At 42.3% G+C, this 24,327-nt stretch overlaps 1 protein-coding gene across 2 annotated transcripts in view; it reads left to right on the top strand.

The window, feature by feature from the left end:
• Nucleotides 1-24,327, top strand: part of tesmin (testis expressed metallothionein like protein) — a 169,797-nt gene that overhangs the window by 58,581 nt on the left and 86,889 nt on the right. Inside the window, exons 3-4 of one of the 2 annotated variants that reach the window (XM_059975666.1) lie at nucleotides 5,287-5,439; nucleotides 12,347-12,433. In XM_059975666.1, the coding sequence (XP_059831649.1) occupies nucleotides 5,287-5,439; nucleotides 12,347-12,433 (240 nt within the window). The remainder of the gene's footprint in view (nucleotides 1-5,286; nucleotides 5,440-12,346; nucleotides 12,434-24,327) is intronic. The other variant, XM_059975667.1, reaches the window with a different exon arrangement.

Genomic DNA, 24,327 nt, shown 5'->3' with positions numbered 1-24,327 from the left:
CTCACAAGCAATTGTACAGATTTTGTATGGGGGAACCAATTTTCCAGCTAGTTACTGGGCTTTCCATGCAACGCATGTACATTGTGTTCTTGTATGGCTAAGAAGGATTACATGCTGATATCACAATGTAAAACTGTCGGAACAAAAATGACTGCAGATGCTGGAAATTTGGAACAACACACAAAATGCTGGAGAACCTCTAGGTCAGGCAGACCTAAGGAGGGAAATTGTCAATGTTTCAGGTGAAAACCATTCAACAGGACTGGAAAATGAGGGGAGAATCCAGTAAGAAAAGGGTGGGGCAGGGGCAGAGCAAGAGCTGGCTGTTGATAAGTGGATCCAGGTGATTGTGGGAAGATAGACAGGTGAGGGAAGGGAAGAGTGAGAATGATATAAGATGGTAGGAGGTGATAGGTGGAAGTTACAAGGGGCTGAATAAGATGGAATATGACAGGAGAAAATAGTAAACCATGGAATAAGGGGAAGGAAGAGAAGAGCAGAACCAGAGGAAGGAAGAATGTGTATGTAATGACCAGATCAAGAGGGTAGACGAGGGGAAAAAGAAGGGGTAATGGGGCTGGTGGGATAAAGGAAAGAAGGGTGGGGAGGAGAGACAAAGGGGAGAGGTTACTGAAAATAAACAAACTGGTGTTCCTGCTGTCACATTGGAGATTAAGCAGAATATGAGGTGTTTCTTCCTTTAATCTACATCTAGCCTCAACTTGGCAGTACAGCAGGTTGCAGACAGACGTTAATGCGGGAATAGGAAGTAGAATTAAAATGGTTGGCTGTTAGAGGGATCCTAGCAGAAACAGTAGATGGAATGGTTGTTGACTTCAGAAGGAGTAGTGGACCGCACAACCCCATTTACATCAGTGGTGTTGCAGGTGGAACAGGTCAAAAGTTCTAAGTTCCTCGGGATCAATATCACAAATGACCTGACTTGGTCTAACCAAGCAGAGTCCACTGCCAATAAGGCCCACCAGTGCCTTTACTTCCTGAGAAAGCTGAAGAAATTTGGTGTGTCCCCTAAAACCCTCACTAATTTTTATAGATGCACTGTAGAAAGCATTCTTCTAGGGTGCATCACAACCTGGTATGGAAGTTGTCCAGTCCAAGACCGGAAGAAGCTGCAGAAGATGGTGAACATAGCCCAGCACATCACACAAACCAATCTTCCATCCTTGGACTCACTTTACACCGCACGCTGTTGGAGCAGTGCTGCCAAGATAATCAGCCAACACACTTTTTGTCCCTCTTCCCTCTGGGAGAAGGTACAGGAGCTTGAAGACTCATATGGTCAGATTTGGGAACAGTTTCTTTCCAACTGTGATACGACTGCTGAAGTGATCCTCACCCAGATCTGGGCCGTACCTTCCAAATAACCGGACCTGACTCTCGGGTTTTCTTTGCACTACTTTACTTTCCCTTTTCTATATTCTGTTTATGATTTATAATTTAAATTTTTATTATATTTACTATCGATTTGTACTCCAGGGAGCGTGAAGTACAGAATGGAATATTACTGTGATGATTGTATGCCCTAGTATCAATTGTTTGGCAACAATAAAGAATATTTAGATAAGCCTAAAGAATGAAGGTGTTCAATGATGTCATTTCCTCCAGTCTGCATAGGCTATGAATGGTGGGAGGAAGGAAGTGTCGGGGCAGATTTAACATTTAGTGTGGTTGCAGGAAAGATACCTGGAGGGGATCAGTGGGAAGGGAGCTAAGGAGAGAGAAATCCCTGTGGAGAGGGGAGGAGAAGATGTTTCTGATGGTGGGATCCCATTGGAGATGGCGGAAGTTGCGTAGAATGATATGTTGGATGTGGAGGCTCGTGGGGTGATAGGTGAGGACAAGATGAGGGTTATAGCTGGTAAAAAGCAGACATCTGGGATGGAAAACCTTAGAACAGATGCAGAGGAGAAAGAAGGACAGCGAGCACGGAATAGCATCATTGGATGGGAATAGGTATGATCTGTTCCGGACTCTTCCTATCCTATTCTTTCAAAGGGGTTGTAGAGTCATAAGGTGATTAAATATAAGATGATATGGGTGATTAAATCAGTCTCTTGAGATAGAAACAGAGAGAGCAAGAAAGGGAAAAGGGGTGTCATCGATGGACCAATTGAGGGTGGATGGAAATTGGTAGAGAAGTTGATGAAATGATGAGTTCCACATGGGTGACAATGTAACAATTTGCCCATTTTCAGAACTTAATTTTGCTTCACCCAGTCTTTTTGCTTCCCCTTCTCCAGCTTTTGCCTTCAACTAATGTTCACTATTACTCAGTATTATTTTCTAGTTTATAATTAACGACACAATAAATTGGAATTCCGATTCAGATTTATTTATTTATTTCATGTACTTCCAAGTACACAGTGAAATATATCATTCGAGTTAACACAACCCAAGGCTGTACAGGGGACAGTCCGTGAGTGTCGCCGCGCATTCTGCACCAAATAGCTTGCCTACAAAGTTCAGCAGAACAACACAAGCAACAAAACAACAACAGCCATTTATTCCTTAGTTTTCATTTGTGAGATCAGTGGATTTCCAAGTTCAAATTTTCTCTGTAATAATGTTTTTTCTCCCTGATTCTGTAAATGCTTCTTCTCAAACTTCTAGTGGATTCTTATGGGTCCTCTTGAATGAAATAGTTGAAGTGAGACAATAAGCCTTCTGACCATCATCCTGTCAACTCAAAATTCACTTTTGACTGTGACTGGAAGATACCCAGTGCTGCCTTGTTTGAGAAAAAGGATTTGGCCAGTTCAGACTGAGATGAGGAGAGGTAGACATCACAAAAAAAAAATCCGCTGGCAGTAGGAAATCAAGGGAATGATGAAGGAATCTTCATTGATTTTAAAAACGACAAAGTGAAACTCTTAAGGAGTTCAATGATCAACATCTCAAGCTTCAATCTTTAAAAATGAGAAAATCCGCAGATTCTGGAATTCAAAGTAATACACATAAAATACTAGAGGAACTCAGCAGGCCAGGCAGCATTTAATGAAAAGAGTAAACAATTGATGTTTTGGGCCAAAACCCTTCAGCAGGTCTTGATGAAGGTTCCTGGTCTGAAATATTGACTGTTTACTCTTTTCCACAGATGCTGCCTGGCCTGCTGAGTTCAATCTTTAAAATTTAGTTTGGAATTATAAATGTCATGCCTATGCATGATATTGATATTGAAAATGTCTGTGTAACGTTCTCCTTCGCGTGTAACGAAACGCCGAATTAAACGTCGAGATAAACCACAGTCAATAAGAACCAGATCGCAGTAAGATTAACCGTTTACTGTTCACTCTTCACATTAACATATGGTGAAAACTGTTGATAAAACAATACAAGATTGATACAGTATTTGTTCCATCCTTAATATCACATTTCAATTGTAAATATTTGTAAAGGTGACTATAACAACATTACACTAAGGTGCAGTATACAGGCAGAGTTTACCTGCTCCATTGACTACTTTAAATACACTTCCATGCAAACTATTCGCAACTCTTTAACTAACGAAAGCATAAACATTATCGACCGTCGTTACTTCTAACAGGATCGGCATTAACATCTTAGTTCAATATATCGATTTTCTATTAACTTACAGCGTTGCTCTCACTGTGATTTCTCATGCCTGCAAAACAACTTCTGCTCAGGTGTGCCTCGTGGTGAGCCCCCACCCCCGCGTTAATTTCAAACCGGTACTTTCCCACAAGACGCGGCGAAACCGGATGTGACGTCATCGCATGCCGATATATTTTACATGCAATGAATATACTTTAAACACTTCTAATTCTAACTAGAAAATACTATCGAATGAATTACTAAGCGAAAATATTATAAACTAAATAACTGTCGTAAAGACAGCACAGTCTGAGATGTTTACAACTCATGTAAATAAACAAAGACTACACTCTGATGAACTTACTAATGGTGTTTGTTCAGGACATTAATGAAGCCTCAAGACATCAAGAAGAGGATTGGCAATATAACTCTTTCCACGGACCCTGTGGATAACACTCTGATTCAGAGTTTTAAGAAGTTCATTCTTAACTTTTTCTCAATCAAGTCCGTATCCAGCACCAGCAATCTGCAAAGATTAAACATGGTTGTCACTGGCCCAAACGGCAGTGACCAGAATCTGTGCAGCCCTTTTTGAAGAAGCAGAATGATCTTAACTTAAGCCTGAGAGGTATCAACATGTAAAGAACATGACATCAAAATTACGTACTTCAAGGACATTAGTTCAAAAGTACAGTGACACACCAGATCTTAACGCACATGGATGCAATTCCAACCTGCACAAAACAGAATGGAGTTACCTAAGCAACCTGTAGGTATGAAACTCAGAGGTGCAAGGCCTAGAAGTGAATATAGCATTCAAGATGGGATGTGCCAAGGATTTTGTCCTCCTGTCTTTTATGAAAAATTTTTAAAAAGATGCTAGATTTTTGTTATGTAAGGTGTGGATTAGGGACAAGTGAACAAAGTGAGATACAACACACATAAAATGCTGGAGGAACTCAATAGGCCAGGCAGCATCTATGGAAAAAAGCACAGTTGATGTTTTGGGCCGAAAACCTTTGGAGGGACTGGAGAAAAAAGCTGAGCAGTAGGTTTGAAAGGTGGGGGGAGGGGAGAGAGAGAAACATCAGGCAATGGGTGAAACTTGGAGGGGAGGGGATGAAACAAAGAGCTAGGAAGTTGATTGATGAAAGAGACAGCAGGTCATGGCAGAAAGAAAAAAAGGGGGGCAGAGGGGAACACCAGAGGTAGGCGATGAGCAGGCAAGGAGATAACATGAATAACATCAGAGAAGGAAAAGGGGATGGAAAATGGTGAAGGGGGAAGAGGCATTACTAGAAATTTGAGAAATCGATGTTTATGGTTGGTTCTTCCCTTCCCCCACCTTTCAAATCTATAAGGCCACACTTGGGTTGGAGGAACAACACCTTGTATTCCGTTTGGGTAGCCTCCAACCTGATGGCTCTGATTGTTTTTCTTTTTCCTGGACTTGCTTTTTGTGGTTTCCATTTTTGAAATTACAATGAAAATGCAGGTATTATTGGAGTTGGAGAGCTCAGTGTTTAAAACCATTAAGGATTAGATTGAAACTATCCAAACCTGAATAACAACATATTTTTACATGAGATAAGGAGTACTAAACACATAAAATTTCTACTCTTTAAAAGAAGCTCTTGCTGTGGAAATGCAAAATGAATGTGCTAATGATGTTGTTGAAATATTAAATTAAGTATAATCGATCACTGATTTCAGGTAGAAATTAAAAAGGCTGCAGCAGGCTTCGCAACTGAATCTAAAGAGGATGGTCCGATACCAGATGCCTTGACAGATGAAATCGGCAGGCAGATCTCACAATCACATCATCTTTCTATGGAGCACCGTTCTCCACTCAGTGCAACTCCCGTGGTAATTTCTGTGGCCAAGAACCACACACTGGTTGATATTTGACCTTTATGAATTTTATCTATAGAATTTTAGTGTTATTAGATAATCTGTTTCTTTTATATTCAATACAAGCTTAACGAGTTTGCTTGCTCAGCTTTATTAATTTTGCACCACAGAACTCAGTTAAAATATAAAAATTCACACTAAATAATATATTCAAAATAATAAACATACACACCAATTATTAGAATGGCAAAAAGGGTGCGGTGTGGAAGAAGCCGAGCAAGATTCACTAAAAAATTTAAAAAAGTTTGAATCCTTAAGTTTTTATTCTGTACCTTTGTGTCCAAGAATGTTTACTCACCACTCCAGGACTACCCAATTAGAGACCTCATTATAAGAAATAGTGTTGGTGCGTGGCCTAAGTGTTGGTAGTGGATAAGGCATCGGTATACTGATCTAAAGGTCACTGGTTCGAGCCTCAGCTGAGGCAGCGTGTTGTGTCCTTGAGCAAGGCACTTAACAATACATTGCTCTGCGACGACACTGGTGCCAAGCTCCTTGGGTCCTAGTGCCCTTCCCTTGGACAACATCAGTGGCATGGAGAGGGGAAGGCTTGCAGCTTGGGCAACTGCTGGTCTCCCATACAACCCTGTCCAGGCCTGCACCCTGGAAACCTTCCAGGGCACAAGTCCATGGTTTTAGGAGACTAACAGATGCCTATATAAGAAATACAATGAACACCATTACCCTTGACACTGAAATTGCATTTTACTGAGTTAAAGGATGCTTCATCAAAAGGATGTTAATGGGTTTGAGTCATACCTTGTACGAAAGAAGATGGGTATAGTTAGTGGAAATCAATCAACTCAACCTTAGGAAATCACTTCAGATGTCCCTCAGTCTTAGCTTAAACTGCCTTCAGCTGTTACATTAAAATTATCTTTCTTTTGTCATAAGGCTAGAGATGTAAATTTTCCTGATGATTGCACAATGCTTAATTCCATTTGCAAATCCTAAGAATATCAAAGTCTATAAAACAGTCATGCTGCAAGACCTAGATAACAATAGGCATGGGCCCACAATCAATATTCCAGAAGTTGTCAATGACCGGAAACAATTGAACTAACCACAGTTTAACGTGACTATAAATCAGAATCTGAATTTCCTCCAGTGAATGAATCACATCCTGATACTTGAAACCCTTACCATGCATTACACAGCACTAATCAAGAGTCTGATGGAAGTCTTTTCATCAGACACAAATCTGCCTGGATTAGTGCAACTCAAAGAACACTCAGAAAGCTGTATAATATCCAGGTTGAAGTGGTCTGTTTACAGGAGAACCCATTCACTATCATTTCTAGTCATTCCCTCATCTATTGTGCACCATGGTTGCAGCGTGAGCCATCTATAAAACTGACTGCAGTTACTTGCCAAGGTTACTCTGACTGTACTTCCAAACTTTTGGCCTTTGCCACCAAGGAAGACAAGAACACCATCATCTTGCAAGCTCTCCTCTCAAGTCATAGGCCATCCTAACTTAGAAATATATTTCCATTCTAGAGCTCGTTCTCTAACACTAATATGGAAATATACAAGAGACTGCAGGTGCTGGAGTCTAGAGTGACTGTGAGTGTTCTCACAACATGACACATTTTCAAGTGCAAATAGGGGTGGGCATTAAACGGTGCCTTTATCATTGGTGGCCACATCCTGAAAAGTGAACAGAGTAAATGTAAAGTGCTCACTTCATTGTTTGTGCTAAAAGACCATTCACTTCTTTGTTGCCAACTTCATACGATAGCAATGGCATCGTTTGTCATGAGGACATTGAAGCTGAAGATTGATCAGTGGGAGCTGTAGTTGCAAAGATGGTACAAAATAAGTGCCATATTGGCAAGACTCCCTATAACATAGTTAAAATTTTCATACAGCAATTTTTATTCAAGGAGGAAGGGAGAGAGAGAATAAGGAACTACTGATAATATTTATGGGAAAAGAACTGAAATAATTTTTAAGAAATGTACATTTGTATATTAATCTGTAGGAGTGATTGCACAAAATCATTGTTATTTATGAAAGGGAAACTTTGACAAATCTAAGAAGAGTTTTTAAGAATCTAATAAAATATATGGAGAAGACAGTGAACATAGCATAACTACAATTCCAAAAGAGGTTTAATAAGGTATCAAATGAAAAGTTGTTACATTAGCACGAGGGTTCATGAGATTAGGGATAGAATTTTATTTTCAATGATGACAGTAAGAATAAATGGATTATTTTCACATTGACAGTTAAGTACGAGAGAAATGCTACAAAGATCATTGCTGGGCTGTCAGTTACTGACATTTTTAATAGTAAATTGAAGCATCTGGTGAAATAGATCAAAATTGCTGACAACACAAATCTTGATGTGAAAGTAAACCATGAGCTTCATTCATGAAAGCCCATATATATCATGCTATTCTTTTAAATATAGTGTTACAGCAAAGCCAAGCAATTTTGCTGACATTTTTGCTTGCATTAGTAACCATCAGTGAAATTTTATCCTTGTCACCTGGAGTTTCCTGACATTTTTTTCCCAATATGGAACCCCTCGTGTTATGTCAACAGATAAGCAACACACCAAATTCATTCTCAATGAGATTTTCTGCTAGATTCGTCAGAAAATTATCAATCATTGTTCATTTACAGAGGATTCAGATTTTATTGCTCAAAAACAGTGGTACTTAAGGGCTAAACCACTTAACTCACCTTCCTAGCTGGACTGCTACACACCATTCTGCAAACTGACAGCTTACTCTGACAAACAGTTAAAGTGAAGATTGAACTTTCCATTCACCATTATTCTGCAGGCAAAACTGACTTCTGACAAGGATTTGTCTACATTCATCCCTCCAACACAGCAGCCCAGCCATGGGAGACCAGGTCACAGAACACTTGGAAGGGATGGCCACAAGCACCTTTTCCATCCAGTATTTATAGGAAGCCATAATTGTTTCTTGATCTCTTGGAATAACGATGTATATGCAAGCTGCACTTTGACAAAGTAGTCATTATGGACATGTGTGACCTCTCAAAGCCTCAAGTACAAGCTCAGAATTTTTACCAATGCATCATAGAAAGTATTCTATCCGGAATCATAAGTGCTTGGTGACTGCAAGAAATGGACACAGTTGTGGACAGAGGTCAGCACAGAAACCATCCTTCTGTCTATGGACTGTCTATATTTCTTGCTGTCCCAGTAAAGCAGCCAGCATAATTAAAGACGTTCTCTCTTCCACTGGGCAGGAGATACAGAAGCCTGGAAGCACATTCCATCCTGTTCAAGAACAGTTTCTACCCTGCTATTGTATGACAATTAAATGGGTCCCTAGTATGATAAGGTGGATTCTTGATTTCACAATCTACCTTCTTGTGACCTTGCACCTTATTATTTACCTGCACTGCATTTTCTCTGAAGCTGTTAGCCTTTATTCTGCATGGTTATTGTTTTATCTCAGTGCAATATGTAATGACAATCTGTATGAACAGTATGCGAGACACACTTTTCATTTTATGTCAATACATAGGACAATAAAAAACCAATTCCAACATACATACTCTCCAGTTCTCACTGTCTATGTCATGGTTATTATCGCTAATACACTAATAGTTAATTCCAGGTACCCTGGTAGCTGACATAACTAGTTTATTGTTATGCAGTCACTGCTGCCATTCATCTTTCAGGGCCATGCTGTCCTGGGGGATGGAAGACAGCACTGACTATCTCATGGTTAAATGATATCTCACTCAGCTCAGAGTTCTAAGCTCTAAATAACCAACATAACAGTGACAGCCACACTACATCCAGAAGCTCAGTGGAGACTTGGATTACTGATACCATTTTGCTGCCTGAATCACTGAGGTGCTGCTCATTATTTTAAAGCTGCCATTGCCTCATATTATAGCATGCTATGCTCAGCACTGCATAAGTTGGCTCATTTAACACTTCCAGTTCAACACAACTGACCAGATCCAACTTCTGTGGGCCTGAGACTGTAGTTCCCCTTCCATCCTGAACACAACCCATTCCAGCCAGTTATTTCTGCTCACGAAAAGTACCCCTCCTATCTAATTTGTTCCTTCCAGTGTCATCCAATCAGTGTCTGGGTTGGTGCTTTGCTGGGATACACACACCAGTTCAATGGTATGTTCTTCTGGAGCAGCCAGTGCATCTCATTTGCATCTTCATATGAGTCCTCTGGAACTCAGTTTCTGCCACCATATGGAAATCCTCATTTGTAATATTCACCTGCAAATTCTGACTCTTAGCATCGACAAGTAACAATGTTTACTGTGGACTGCAGTCTGGATAACTTTAGGCATACTGATTTATGGATATGTTTGTAACATTTATTACTTGGTCACAAAATGAGTTTACACTGGAAGTGATGGCCCATGATTGGTTGCCACTAGTTTAAATGAGACACTAGTATTCTGTAAAGGCTGAATTCACCTTTGTCTATCCAAATAAATGAGTAACAAAGTAAATCTCCATTTCAAGCCAATATCTATAATACAAAGCAGAGTCCTCAGAATATAAGAGCCTTATGTTGCCTGCATTGTGCATGACATGTGATACACTTTCTCAGCTATTGCTTGTTTAAGATGCATGCAGGAGAATTGTATTGGAGTTCATGCTGGTTGCTGTATTAAATATGTTTACATTGGATACTGTGGAAAATAAAGATATGTGGTGAGAAAGTACAGAGAAATTTTACAAGGATGTTGTCAGGACTTGAAGAACTGAGTTACAGGGAAAGGTTGAAAAGGTTAGGGCTTTATTCCCTTGAGCACAGGATAATGAGAGGAAATTTGATAGACGTATGCAAAACTATGAGGGGTATAGGTAGTGTAAATGCAAGCAGGCTTTTTCCACCAAGGTTGGTGAGACTAGAACTAGAGGTCATGAGTTAATGGAAAAATGAGAGGGAACTGTTTCACTCAGGATGGTGAGAATGGAATGAGCTGCCAGTGAAAATGGTGGATGTGGATTTCAACATTTGTAAGAAGTTTTGATAACTACATGGATGGAAGGGGTACGGAGGGTTATGTCTAGATACAGGTTGATGGGATTATACTTTGGCAGGGATAAGATGGGCCAATGGGACTGTTTCTGTCATAGAGCTGAGCTGCTCTATCACTCCATATATATTGAATTGTGAAGGACTGAAAGATGTAATTTAAAATGCCACATTGCATTAAAATTTGTCTCAAAGTCAGAATACAAAGAGGGGAGAATACCGGAGGGGTGGAAAAGGAGGGAAATGCTCAAAGCTTAAGAGAGGAGATGAACAGAGGCATATCAGTAAAGGGAGTTGGGGAAAGGGAGAAGCGGTAAGGGTAAAGGGGAGAGAGCAAATGCAACTGAGACAAAGAAGGAAGGGAAAGAACTTTAAGAGCAGAAGGAAAAGGGAGAGCAACAGGACAAATGAAAGCAAAACACAGAGGCAGAAGATCCTTATTTGTGTTAGACACAGAATGAATGCATTGCAAATAAAGGTGTTACTGAATGTCCGTGCAGTTGAGGGCAGGGGGTGGAGACATAATAACATCCAGGATTCCGAGGATTCATCCTGGCAAATCTTATTGTTTGCTACTCAAGTTAACACTGCAGTTTACTCTGAACTGCCAGTATCACCTGTTTGTAAACCTGGAGTGGCTTTCCTGCACATAATACTTCCTGGCAGCACTGCAGGTCTTTCTCATTGGATCCTGAAAGAGGATTTATACTTCCTGCACTTTGAAATTATTCTCCAAGTAATTAGGTCTCTCCAGTGGTGATGCAGCTTCAGCAACATAGCTAAGTACTGTGGCTGCAGAAAGTTTAAATAGAGCATTTCAGTAATACCTGCTGAAACAGCATGAAGTTACACTGGGGACTACACAATGCTGTTATTTAAACCACTCTAATGGATATTGTGTTATTTTCAAATCTTGTTAAAATGTTAGAGGCTTGCAATAATATTTCAATATCAAAGGATAATTAGTGAGAAATTCCTAACAGTCTAACTGCAGATAATTAGATATATAAGAAAGTAGCATAGTGTTGGAGATTATTTGGTTATTCATATCAGTAGGAAATGTAGATAGTTTACTATTGATAAGAATATAATTCATTATTGATGATCAGAGGGATGTGGGAGTATTTACATCTGAAACACAAAAATTAAATTGCAGGTAGAGAAAGAAAGGCAAATTTGTAAGTTGGCCTTTACCATAAGGAGCTTATATGCAGAAGTAAGGAAGTTTTGCTGAATTTCTACAAGAGTTTACATAAGACATCACTTGAATACTGAGTAGAGTTTTGAGCTCTGTACCTTAGGAATGATAAACTAGCACTGGGGCAATGTGGTGTTGCTTCACTGGATTGGTTCCTGGGATGAGAAGGTTATTGCAGGTGGAGTGAACAAGATGGTCCCTTTATTACTGGAGGTCTTGTGAAACAAATGACTGTGAAATTTTGGCAAGGTGGTTGCTCAGAAGCAGTTTCCACTGATTGCAGTACTTAGAATCAAATACCATTCCAGGTTAAGAGGTGGGCAAAACAACACTCAAAAATTTTTCACTCAGTTGGTTGAAGATCATCAAAATGCTTCACCCATGCAGCTATAGGTGCGCATTTTCTGGGTTCATTCCAAGTGATTGCCTCTCAGAATTAAAGACAATCAAGTGATGTGGGAACCTGGCAGAAAGGTGTATGTGAGGTGAAGAATCTGTGTTGGCGTGTTGAGAGGTGGATACATTGAAATCTGGAAACTTGGATGAACTGCAGTACTTGATTACATGGGATAAACTTACATTTAGGCAAAACTGGAATTGATTAATTATAAGAGATTATTGCTATTTATGGATTTCAATATATTTTTTAAATTTTTCTTAGCAAACCTTAAGACCATTACCTGCTGTGCTTCAGCCTTTCCATCTGCCTGGGTGTGAGTTCCCTATTTCCAGCCATAACTTCTGCCAGGTGAGTGAATATGTGGTTGGATAAGTGATTATAATCACAGTTGTGAGAGTTATGTTGTACAACATGCCATTGAATAGACAGTTGAAGTCTTCACTATATGAACAATGTTCTGCTGAAATGCTTATTTATAGTTTATCCTCTCCAATTGGAATCTTGCTTTATTAATCATTTTATATTATTTACCTAGCTAACAAGTTGGTGTAGATTTCCTGCCAATTACTGTCAATATCTCAAAGTACAAATTCACCATCCAAAGTGGTACATAACTACCTGAACTGAAATGCCTGGTGTGACTTTGCTTATTGCATGACTGAGAATTGCATTTGCTTTTATGTCTTTAGAAAAGGAAAATCAGATGGAGTTAAATCACTGTAAAATAATTTGAATTGGAAGATAGACAAGTTCATACAGAGATATAAACCAGTGTCAACTGTGGAGCATTAAATGATCAAGTAACCAATCATGATTCATAATCTATGGAGTATGACCAACTGGGAGGAGATATCAAAGAGCCATTAATGTTCTTGGGATTTTTCAGCAACTTCAATTAAACAAAGGGGAAAGAATAGAAAAAAATAAATTTTGGAAAGCATTGATTAGTAGCATTATAAATGCACTGGGGCTTAAATTTCCTCTTTCACTTAATGTTAAAATTATGCTGTCTTTGTTTATGTTAATTATCACAATCTGAATTCCAAGCGTTGGGACATAGAACCTTGTGTAAAACAATCAGAAATCAGTTAAACAACTGAGACCCAAGAATGCACAGCATACCCACCATCTGTTTTGGTACCTCTTTATCTTATAATTTGTATGTTAACATCTAAAGGCATCACATTATTATTTATTCATAGTACGTTTTAATGGAAAGTTTGGTAAACTATCCTCACTAACAGTATATAAATAGGTACGAAGTAAATATTTCCTGAATCAATTAGACTCAGCTTTTAATTTATATTAATAAAAATGAAGCTCAGAAAATGGTTCCTTCTGTAAAATAGTTATTGATTTTAATGGCATTACAGGTTGCCATAATCATTGTTCTTCAGCTCATTTCCTGTCTTAGAAACATTGAATGTAATGGCTTCCTCTGTGATTGCCAATGAACATAACTGCACACCCTTGAGCATCTATATGAAATGTAAATATCAAGGTGGACTAGCACTCCCACACCAAATACACAGCCTGCTCCTGGAGGTCTGGGAAAAGGAACAAATGTCCTTAGAGCTCAGGGATACTCTAATAGTGAACGTATACAAGAAGGGAGGAAAGGCAGACTGCAATAATTACAGAGGCACCTCACTCAGCAACATGAAAAGTGCTTGCACATGTTCTCGTCAACTGACTCCTGCCATCTGAAGAAGTGCTCCCTGAAACGCAGTGTGATTTCTGTCCATCTAGAAGGATAAATAGGTCAAAACCCTGCAACAGTATCCAAAGTGATACACTTATTATTGAGAGGAAAGGCCACTGGGAGGAGCGGCAGTGTCCGGGTCTCTGACACAGAGTCAGTCTCTGTGGCTCAGAAGGGAAGGGGTTGGAAGAGGAGTGCAGTAGCAATGGGGGATTTGACAGTTAGGGGAGCAGAAAGAAGATTCTGTGGACGTGAAAAAGGCACCCGGATGGTATTTTGCCTCCCAGGTGTCAGTGTCAGGGAAGTCTCTGATTGGGTCTATATGTGGATGGTGAGTGGCTAGTAGTGGCGCATATTGGTACCAATGATATTGGTAGGAAATGGGAGGAGGTCCTGAAAGAGAATATTGGGAGTTAGCTAGAAAGCTGAAAAGCAGGACCTCCAGGGTAATAATCTCTAGATTGCTGCCTGTGCTATGCACCAGTGAGGGTAAGAATAGGATAATTTGGCAGATGGATGCATGGCTGAGGAATAAGTGCAGGGGTAGGGTTTTGAATTTATGGATCATTGGGATCTCTTCTGGGGAATGTATGACCTGTATGTACTAAAAGGACTGGTTACACTTGAACCCAAGGAAGACCAATCTCCTTGCAGGCATGTTTGCTAGAATTGTTGGGGAGGATCTAAACTAATTTGGTAGGGGGGATGGGAACTGGAATGATAGGGCTGAAGATGGGGCAGTTGGTAGACAAATAGATACAGTGTGTAGTTAGACTGTGAGGATGGATGGCAGGTGATAGGGCAAAACCTCAGTCAGTGGGATGAATTGAAGTGTAATATGAGGGCAAAAAAGGGTAATGTACACAGGACATACAGTGCTATATTGAATGTGTGCATTATATAAAATAAGGTAGGTCATGAAATGTTGCAGCACAATTAGAGATTGGCAGGTATGATATTGTGTGCACCAACATGACTGAAAGAAGATCATTGTTGGGCAATTAACATCCAAGGATACATCTTGTATTGAAAGGACAGACAGGTAGGCAGAGGGGATGGGGTTGCTCCGTTGGTAAGAAAAAAATGAAATCAAACTCTTAGAAAGAAGTGACATGGATCAGAAAAAGTAGAATCCATTGTGGGTAGTGTTAAGAAACTGCAAGTGTGAAAATACCCCGATGGAAATTTTATACAGGCCTCCAAATAGTAGCCAGGATGTGGGATACAAATTAAAATGGGAGATAGAAAAGTAGAAAGAGCAATGTTACATTAGTAATGTGGAATTTCAATATGCAGGTGGATCGAAAAAATCAGGTTGGTACTGAATCCCAGAAGAGAGGGAATTTGTAGAATGCCTATTAGATGACTTTTTAAAGCAGCTTGTGGTTGAGCCCACTAGGGGAAAGGCATTGGGTATTGGGTGTTGTGTAATGAACCAAATTTGATTAGGAAGCATAAGGTAAAGGAACTTAGGAGTCAGTGATCATAATATGAGAGAATTCACCCTGTAGTTTGAGAGGGAGAAGCTAAAGTCAGATGTATCAACGTTACAGTAAAGAGAATATTCGGCCCATTGAGTTTGCTCTGCCATTCAATTATGGGCTGATCCAATTCTTCCAGTCATCCCCACTCCTCTGCCTTCACCCCATACCCTTTGATGTGCTGGCTAATCAAGAACCTATCTATCTCTGCCTTAATTACACCCACTGACTTGGCCTCCGCGTCTGCTCGCGTGGCGACAAATTCCACAAATTTACCACCCTCTGACTAAAGTTATTTCTCCACATCTCAGTTCTAAATGGATGTCCTTCAATCCTGAAGTTGTGCCTTCTTGTCCTAGAATCCCCTACCATGGGAAATAACTTTGCCATATCTAAAATGTTCATGCCTTTTAACATTTGGAATATTTCTATGAGATTCCCACTCATTCTCCTGAACTCCAGGGAATACAGCCCAAGAGCTGCCAGACATTTCTCATACAGTAACCCTTTCAATCCTGGAATCAATCTCGTGAATCTTCTCTGAACCCTCTCCAATGTCAGTATACTCTTTCTAAAGTAAAGAGCCCAAAACTGCACACAGTACTTCAAGTTAGGTCTCATGAGTGCCTTATAGAGTCTCAACATCACATCCCTGCTCTTATATTCTATACATCTTGAAATGCATGCCAAAATTGCATTTGCCTTCTTCACAACAGACTCAACCTGGAGGTTAACTTTTAGGGTATCTTGCACAAGGACTCCCAAGTCCCTTTGCATCTCTGCATTTTGAATTCTTTCCCCATCTAAATAATAGTCTGCCCATTTATTTCTTCCACCAAAGTGCATGACCATACACTTTCCAACATTGTATTTCATTTGCCGTTTCTTTGCCCATTCCCCTAAACAATCTTAGTCTCCCTGCAGGCTTTCTGTTTTCTTAAAACTGCCCCCTCCTCCACCTGTCTTTGTATCATCGGCAAATTTAGCCACAAATCCATCAGTACCATAGTCCAGATCATTGACATACATTGTAAAAAGCAGTGGCCCAAACACCAATCCCTGTGGAACTCCACTGGTAACCGGTAATCAGCCAAAATAGGATCTCTATACTCCCACTCTCTGTTTTCTGCCGATCAGCTAATGCTCCACCCATGCTAATAACTTCCCTGTAATTCCTTAGGCTCTTAACTTGCTAAGCAGCCTCATGTGTGGCACCTTGTCAAAGGCCTTTTGAAAATCCAAGTATACCGTGCCTACTATGTCTCCTTTGTCTATCCTGCTTGTAATTTCCTCAAAGGATTGCAGTAGGTTTGTCAGGCAGGATTTTCCTTTCAGGAAACCATGCTGGCTTTGGCCTATCTTGTCATGTGCCTCCAGGTATGCCATAACCTCATCCCTAACAATCGATTCCAGCAACTTCACAACCACTGATGTCAGGCTAACAGGTCTATAGTTTCCTTTCTGCTGCCTCCCACTCTTGTTAAAAAGTGGAACATTTGCAATTTTCCAGTCATCCGGTACAATGCCAGAATCTATCGATTCTTGAAAGATTATCATTAATGCCTCTGCAGTCTCTCTAGCTACTTCCTTTAGAACCCGAGGGTGCATGAGGTGTGACCAAGGAGCTAGCTAAAGTTGATTGGAAGGGAACGCTATCAGGGATGATGGCAGAACAACAGTGGCTGAAGTTTCTGGAGACAATTCAGAAGGTGCAGGATAGATACATCTCCAAGATCAAGAAGTAGTCTAAAGCAAAGATGAGGCAACCATGGTTAACAAGGAACTCAAAGACAGCAAAAAAACTCAAAGACATAAAAGCAAAAAAAAGAGCATACTATAGAGCAAAATTTAGTGGGTAGTTAGAGGATTGGAAAGCCTTTAAAAACCAACAGACCATAAGGAGAGAAAAGATGGAATATTGAAGGTAAGCTAGCCAATAATATAAAAGAGGATACCAAAGTGTGGTAAACTATGTATACCTGTCTGGACATGCCCCTCTGCTGACTGCTCCTGTGGCTCCTCCCACAGACCCCTGTATCAAGGCGATTGGAGGCACTGCATCTCACTCAGTCTCCGAGATGCCGTGCTCCGTTTTGCTGCTAATAAAAGCCTATCATTCACCTCCCGTCTCCGAGAGTTATTGATGGTGCATCAGTTTTATTAGCAGCAATTTTAAAACATGGAGAGCATTTTTGATTGGATCTCGACCCACAATCCCAGGAAGCCGGCGACACTTTCGAACTCTGGCTAGCATGCTTCGAACTGTACCTGGAGGAAATTCATGTGACCGACCCTGCCACGATGCGCAGGGTTCTCCTCTCCAGAGTCAGTGCAAGGGTCTACTCCATGATCAGAGACCAAACAAAATAACAGGGTGCGATGGATACCCTCAAAAGACAATACCGGCGGCCAGTGAACACCGTCTACGCAAGACATCGCTTAGCAACCCAGCGGCAGTGGGCTGGAGAGTCGAGCGCTGAGTTTGCTCAAGCCCTACAGACACTCGTGTGGGCCTGCGACTGGGGGCTGACAGCAGAACAGCATGTGGAGCTGCTAGTAAGAGACGCCTTCATTACGGGGATCAGGTCAGTGTACATGCACCAGTGGCTGCTGGAACACGCCAATCTTACATTCGGCGATCGAGCTGGCCGACATGCTGGAGGCCACTCTGCACAATGTTGACACTCTCCAGGCACGAGATCTCCTGCCGGCCTCATGGACGCCGCAGACCCCGCAACCTGCCGGCGAATCGACCTCGGCTGCTGCCAGTCGCGAGTCCGTGAAGTACCCGCAACCCGCCAGCGAGTCGACCATGGCTTCTGCCAGTTGCAAGTCCGCGCAGTGTTACTTCTGTGGACTCGAAAAGCAGCCCCGAAAACACTGCCTGGCCCGAGAAGCTATCTGCTCCAGCTGCTGAAAGAAGGGCCACCTGAAAAGTGTGACAATGGAGTATGATGGGCCCCACCCACCAGTCACTGTCAGAAATCCTCAGTTCTGTGGGACTTCGTCATATACCCCAATACTGGCCACACACACACACCGACTCGCACATCCCACCCAACACCATGCCAACAGCCGCGCTACTGACATCACTTGCAGCCTCTCCACCCTCAAGATCTTTCCCCCACCACTGTTTGCCAACCTGACTCCCGACTGTAAACCTGTGGCAACTAAAAGCAGGAGGTACAGCGCGGGGGACAGGGCCTTCATTATGTTGGAGGTGCAACGGCTACTCAGGGAGGGGATCATTGAGCCAAGCAGAAGTCCTTGGAGGGCCAGGTGGTCGTTGTTCGGACCAGGCAGAAAAATAGGATGGTGTGGACTATAGCCAGACTATCAATAGGTTCACGCAGCTTGATGCGTACCCCCTACCCCGCATCGCGGATATGGTCAACCAGATAGCTCAGTACAAGGTGTACTCTACCATAGACCTGAAATCCACTTACCATCAGCTCCCCATCTGCCCGGAGGACCGCCCCTACACTGCCTTCGAGGCGGGCAGCAAGCTCTATCACTTCCTGCACATCCCCTTTGGTGTCACGAATGGTGTCTCTATCTTCCAGAGGGAAATGGACCGGATGGTGGACCAGTGCCAACTGAAGGTCACATTCCCATATCTGGATAACATCACCATCTGCGGTCATGACTGGCAGGATCATAACATCAACCTCCAACGATTTTTGCAAGCGGCCAAAGCTCTTAGCCTTACCTATAACGGACAAGTGTGTTTTCGGAACCGCCCGACTCGCTATCCTTGGGTATGTCATGGAGAACGGGGTCATTGGCCCTGACCCTGACCGTATGCGCCCCCTGTTGGAATTCCCTCTTCCCACCACCCTCAGAGCCCTCAAATGGTGCCTGGGCTACTTTTCCTATTACGCCCAATGGGTCCCTCACTACACAGACAAGGCCCGCCCCCTGATCAAGTCCACTGTATTTCCCCTCTCAGCCAAGGCCCGCGCGGCCTTCAGCCGCATTAAAGGGGATATTGCCAAAGCAACGATGCATGCGGTGGACGAGACCATTCCCTTCCAAGTAGAGAGTGACGCCTTCAACTTCGTGCTGGCTGCTACCCTCAATCAGGGAGGAAGGCCGGTAGCATTCTTCTCTCGTACCCTTCAAGGCCCTGAAATTCGGCACTCTGTGGTGGAGAAAGAACCCCAGGCCATAGTGGAAGCTACTAAGCACTGGAGGCCCTATCTCGCCAGCAAACTGTTCACCTTGCTGACTGACCAGTGCTCAGTTGCGTTCCTGTTTAGCAACCAACAACGGGGCAAAATCAAAAATGATGAAATTTTGAGGTGGAGAATAGAACTCTCCACCTACAACTATGACATCCTGTACCGGCCTGGAAGGCTCAATGAGCCCCCTGATGCCCTATTCCGGGGAACATGTACCAGCGTGCAGCTCGACCGGCTATACGCCCTCCATGCAGATCTTTGCCACCCGGAGGTCACCCAACTTTACCATTTTGTGAAAGCCCAGAACCTGCCTTACTCCCTTGAGGAAATCAGGACGATAACCAGGGACTGTCAAGTCTGCACTGAGTGCAAACCACATTTCTACTGTCCTGAAAAGGCACAACTTATCAAGGCCACCTGCCCCTTTGAGCGACTGAGTGTCGACTTTAAGGGCCCTCCACCGACCGCAATGTGTACTTTCTCAACATAATCGATGAGTACTCACAATTCCCCTTTGCCATCCCCTGCCCCGATACCACTGCCACATCCGTCATAAAAGCCCTGCGCCAGCTGTTCACTCTGTTCGGATATCCCTGCTATGTCTACAGTGATAGAGGGTCCTCGTTTATAAGTGATGAGCTGCGCCAGTACCGGAGGGCTAGGGGTATTGCTACTAGTAGGACCACGAGCTATAATCCCCGGGGGAATGGACAGGTGGAGAGGGAGAATGCCACTATGTGGAAGGCCACACTCTTAGCCCTCAGGTCAAACGGATTGCCGGTCTCTCGCTGGCAGGAGGTCCTCCCCGAGGCACTCAACTCCATCCGCTCCCTGTTATGCACGTCCACCAATGCCACCTCTCATGAGCGACTTTTCTTTTCCCAGGAAGCCTGCCACTGGGACCACCCTACCAGCTTAGATGACATCCCCAGGGCCAGTGCTGCTCCGGAAATATGTGAGGAGCAATAAATACTCCCCGATGGTCGAGAGAGTTCACCTACTTCATGCGATCCCCCAGTATGCCTACATGGTCTTACCTGATGGGCGGGAGGACACGGTCTCCGTCCACAACCTGGCACCTGCAGGATCACCAGACCCTTACCCCGAACACTCCACGGTGACTGTGAACCCCGTACCCACTGATGTATATACCCACGAGACACCATGCACACTAAGCCCTACACAGACTCCTCAAGACACTCCCATTCCAGGCACCATGCACACACATGAGGGATTACTGACACCTAACAGGCTGGCACCTCAAGTTAGGCCGGAGCCAGCACAACCACCGTTGCCGGTGCTACGTAGATCGCAGCGACAGATTCAACTGCCTGATAGACTTAACCTATAAATATACTTGTAAGAAACTTCACCCTGTGGGGTCTCTTGTTTAAAACAAAGGGGGGGGTGAATGTAGTAAACTATGTATACCTGTCTGGACACGCCCCTCTGCTGACTGCTCCTGTGGCTCCTCCCACAGACCCCTGTATCAAGGCGATTGGAGGCACAGCTCCTCCCTCTGTCTCCGAGATGCCGTGCTCCATTTTGCTGTTAATAAAAGCCTATTGTTCACCTCCCATCTCCAAGAGTTATTGATGGTGCATCACAAAGTTTTTTTGAAAGTAAAAGAGAGGCAAGAGTGGATATCAAACCACTGAAAAATCACCTCCAGTTGAACTCTGTCTTTTTGTGTGTTTCCCTCTCGCTGTCATCCTGTAGTTTTGTATTGCCATGTGCTGCTGTCTCCACTCCTGCTCTTCCCCAGCCCCTGTATTACTGAGTACTCTGCCTCTTAACTGTTTCTCATTATTGCTGCCACTTATGACTCATTGTGCTCCACCTATCATTTGCCTCTCTGTTTATTGCTCAGTGTATTTTAGTCCTATGTTTTCACCTGTTTGTTGCCAGGTTGTGCCAGTGTGTTTTCCAGCATGCATGTCTGAACTCTGTCTGTCTGTCTATCTATCTATTTATTTATTGACTCTGCCTGTTTCTGATTTTTGGATCTCTCTGGAATTTTTGATCTCTGCCTGAACTCTGATGCTGGCTTGTTGCTATTCAGTAAATATCAAAGTGTGAACAGTACTTGGTCTGCAGTTAGGTCCCTGCTTCAGTGTCCTGACAACTAGAGAGCTATTAATAGGGGATAAAGAAATGGTGAAGGAACTTAATAATTATTTTGCATCAATCTTCACCATAGTAGACAATAGCTGTATGCCAGAAATACCAGAGTGTTAGGAGCAGAATTAAGTGTTGTTGCTATTACTATAGAGAAGGTGCCTGGGAAGCTAAAAAGTCTGAAGCTCAATTAAATCACCTGAACCAGATGGACTACACCCAGAAATATGAAAGAAAACTAAAGAGGTTGTGTAGGCATTAGTAATGATCCTTCAAGAATCACTGGATTCGGGAATGGTTCTGCAGGACTGGAAAGTTGCAAATTTGGTTCCACTCTTGAAGGGGGAGGGAGGCAAAAGAAAGGAAATTATAGGTCAGGTAGCCTGACTTCAGTGGTTTGGAAGATGTTGGAGTTTGTTATTAAGGATGAGGTTTCAGATTACTTGGAGGCACATGATAAAATAGGCCAAAGTCAGCATGATTTTCTTAAGAGGAAATCTTGCCTGACAAATATGTTGGAATTCTTTGAGGAAACAACAGGCAAGATAGACAAAGGAGAGTCAGTGGATATTGTTTACTTGGATTCTTAGAAGACTTTTGACAAGGTGCTGCACAAGGCTATTTAACAAGTAAGTGTCCATCGTATTACAGGGAAGATACTAACAAGTCAGAAGATCTGTCCTGAAGCCCACAAATAGTTCTTTCATTTACTGACATTGAGTTTGAGGTTGTTGCTGCAACACCAATCCTTTAGTTGGTATATCTCACTCCTGTACGTCCTCTCAGTTCTATCTGAGATTCTACCGACAATGGTGGTATCATCAGCAAATTTATAGATGGTATTTGAGCTAGGCCTAAGCACACACCCCTGAGGTGCATCAATGTTGATCGTCAGTGTGGGGGAAATACTATCACCAATCTGCACAGGTTGTGATCTTCTGGTTATGAAGTCAAGGATCCGATTGCAGAGGTAGATACAGCAGCCCAGGTTCTGTAACTTCTCAATCAGGATTGTGGGAATGATAGTGTTAAATGTTGAGCTATAGTTGATGAACAGCCTCCTGACAAAGGTTTTTTTTATTGTCCAGGTGGTCTAAGGCTGTGTGAAGAGCCATTGAAATAGCAATTGCCATTGATATTGTGGAGCCAGGTCCTTGCTGAGGCAGGAGTTCAGCCTCAGACTAGGGAGGCATCCATTTAGAACAGAGATGAAGAAGAATTTCTTTAGCTGGAGGGTAGTGAATCTAGAATTCATTGCCACAGATGGCTGTGGAGGCCAAGACATTGAGTATATTTAAAGCAGGGGCTGATAAATTCTGGATAAGCCAGGGTGTCAAGGGTTAAGCAGAGAAGGCAGGAGAATGGGATTTGAGAAAGATAATAAATTTGCATTATGAAATAGCTCAGCAGTCTCGATGGGCTGAATGGCCTAATTCTGCACCTATGTCTTATGGTCTTATTGAAGTTCAGTCTTACTAACAATAATATAGTGAAAGAGGCCAACATGAACAGCTTGTCCACAACGATAAAACAATACCAACTCTGATGGATAGGTCATATCATCTGAATGCCTAACTCAAATCTCCCCAAAAAGATCATTTACACCCAGGTGAGGGAATGCCAGCATGTCCAAGTGGGCAAAGGAAACACTTTAAAGATGACATCAAAATCAGCCTCGAGAGATTCAAGGTTACATCTAAAAACTAGGAAGATATGGCACTCTTTAGATACACCTGGAGGAAATCTGCTCGAGGGAGATGTTCTGCATGAGGAAGACCTCCATTGTGCTATAGAGAATAAGTGGCAGCTGCTAAAGAAGAGATTGAACAGCCAATAGACCTAACCACTAACCACAGTCACCACTTAATATGATGGCTTTCTTCTCACAGATAGTTATCTCAAGAAAATGAGTTTCTGCTATCTTCATGTGTTCTTGTCTGTTTTCTTAAACTTTCTCTGTCTGTAGATGTCAATGGGTCTATTTAGGATTCAAACAATGGTGAGGTCATCCATTTATGATGTCTCATTTACATCAATGCAAGCATAAAACTAGTGCTAGAAGTTGGAGTGGTAGGTCCTGATGTCAGCAGTGTGATTGCTGCAACATAGAACAGTACAGCATGTATGGATGTTTCAGCCCACTATGTCATGGTGACCTATATAAATCTACTCTCATGATCAATCTAATGTTTCCCTCCTACCCAACTCAAGATCAAATGAATGCTTCCCTCCTACACAACTCAACTACCTTCCATTCTCTTACATTCATGTGCCTATCTAAAAATCTTTTAAATGTTCGTATTTCATTAGTCTCCACCATCACCCACAGCAATCCATTTGAGGCACCCACCAATCTCTGAGTAAAAAACCTACCTCCCTAAACTTTCCTCCACTCACCTTAAATGTATATTTAGTAGAGTTTGCTTTTGTCACCCTGGGAGAGAAATCCATTCTAAATATGGCTCTTTTAATCTTATACACCTCTGTCAAGTCACCTTTCATTGCCGCAGTAGCATAGTGGTTAGCATGCCGTTATTACAGTGCAGGGCATCAGAGTTCGACCATTAGCAGTAAGAAAGTATGTTCTTCCCGTAAGCATGTGGGTTCTTCTACAATCCAAACATATACTGGTTAGTAGGTTAATTGTTCATTGTAAATTGTCTTGTGATTAGGCTAGGTTACAATAGATGGGTTGCTGGGTGTTGAGGCTTGTTGAGCTGGAAGGGCCTGTTCTAACACAGATAGACAGACAGGTCCTGT

This window comes from Hypanus sabinus, chromosome 7 (genome assembly GCF_030144855.1).
Source record: "Hypanus sabinus isolate sHypSab1 chromosome 7, sHypSab1.hap1, whole genome shotgun sequence".
Taxonomy (NCBI): Eukaryota; Metazoa; Chordata; class Chondrichthyes; order Myliobatiformes; family Dasyatidae; genus Hypanus; species Hypanus sabinus.
The sequence above is the reverse complement of the archived record's forward strand: the minus strand, read 5'-3'. Positions and strand labels throughout refer to the sequence as shown.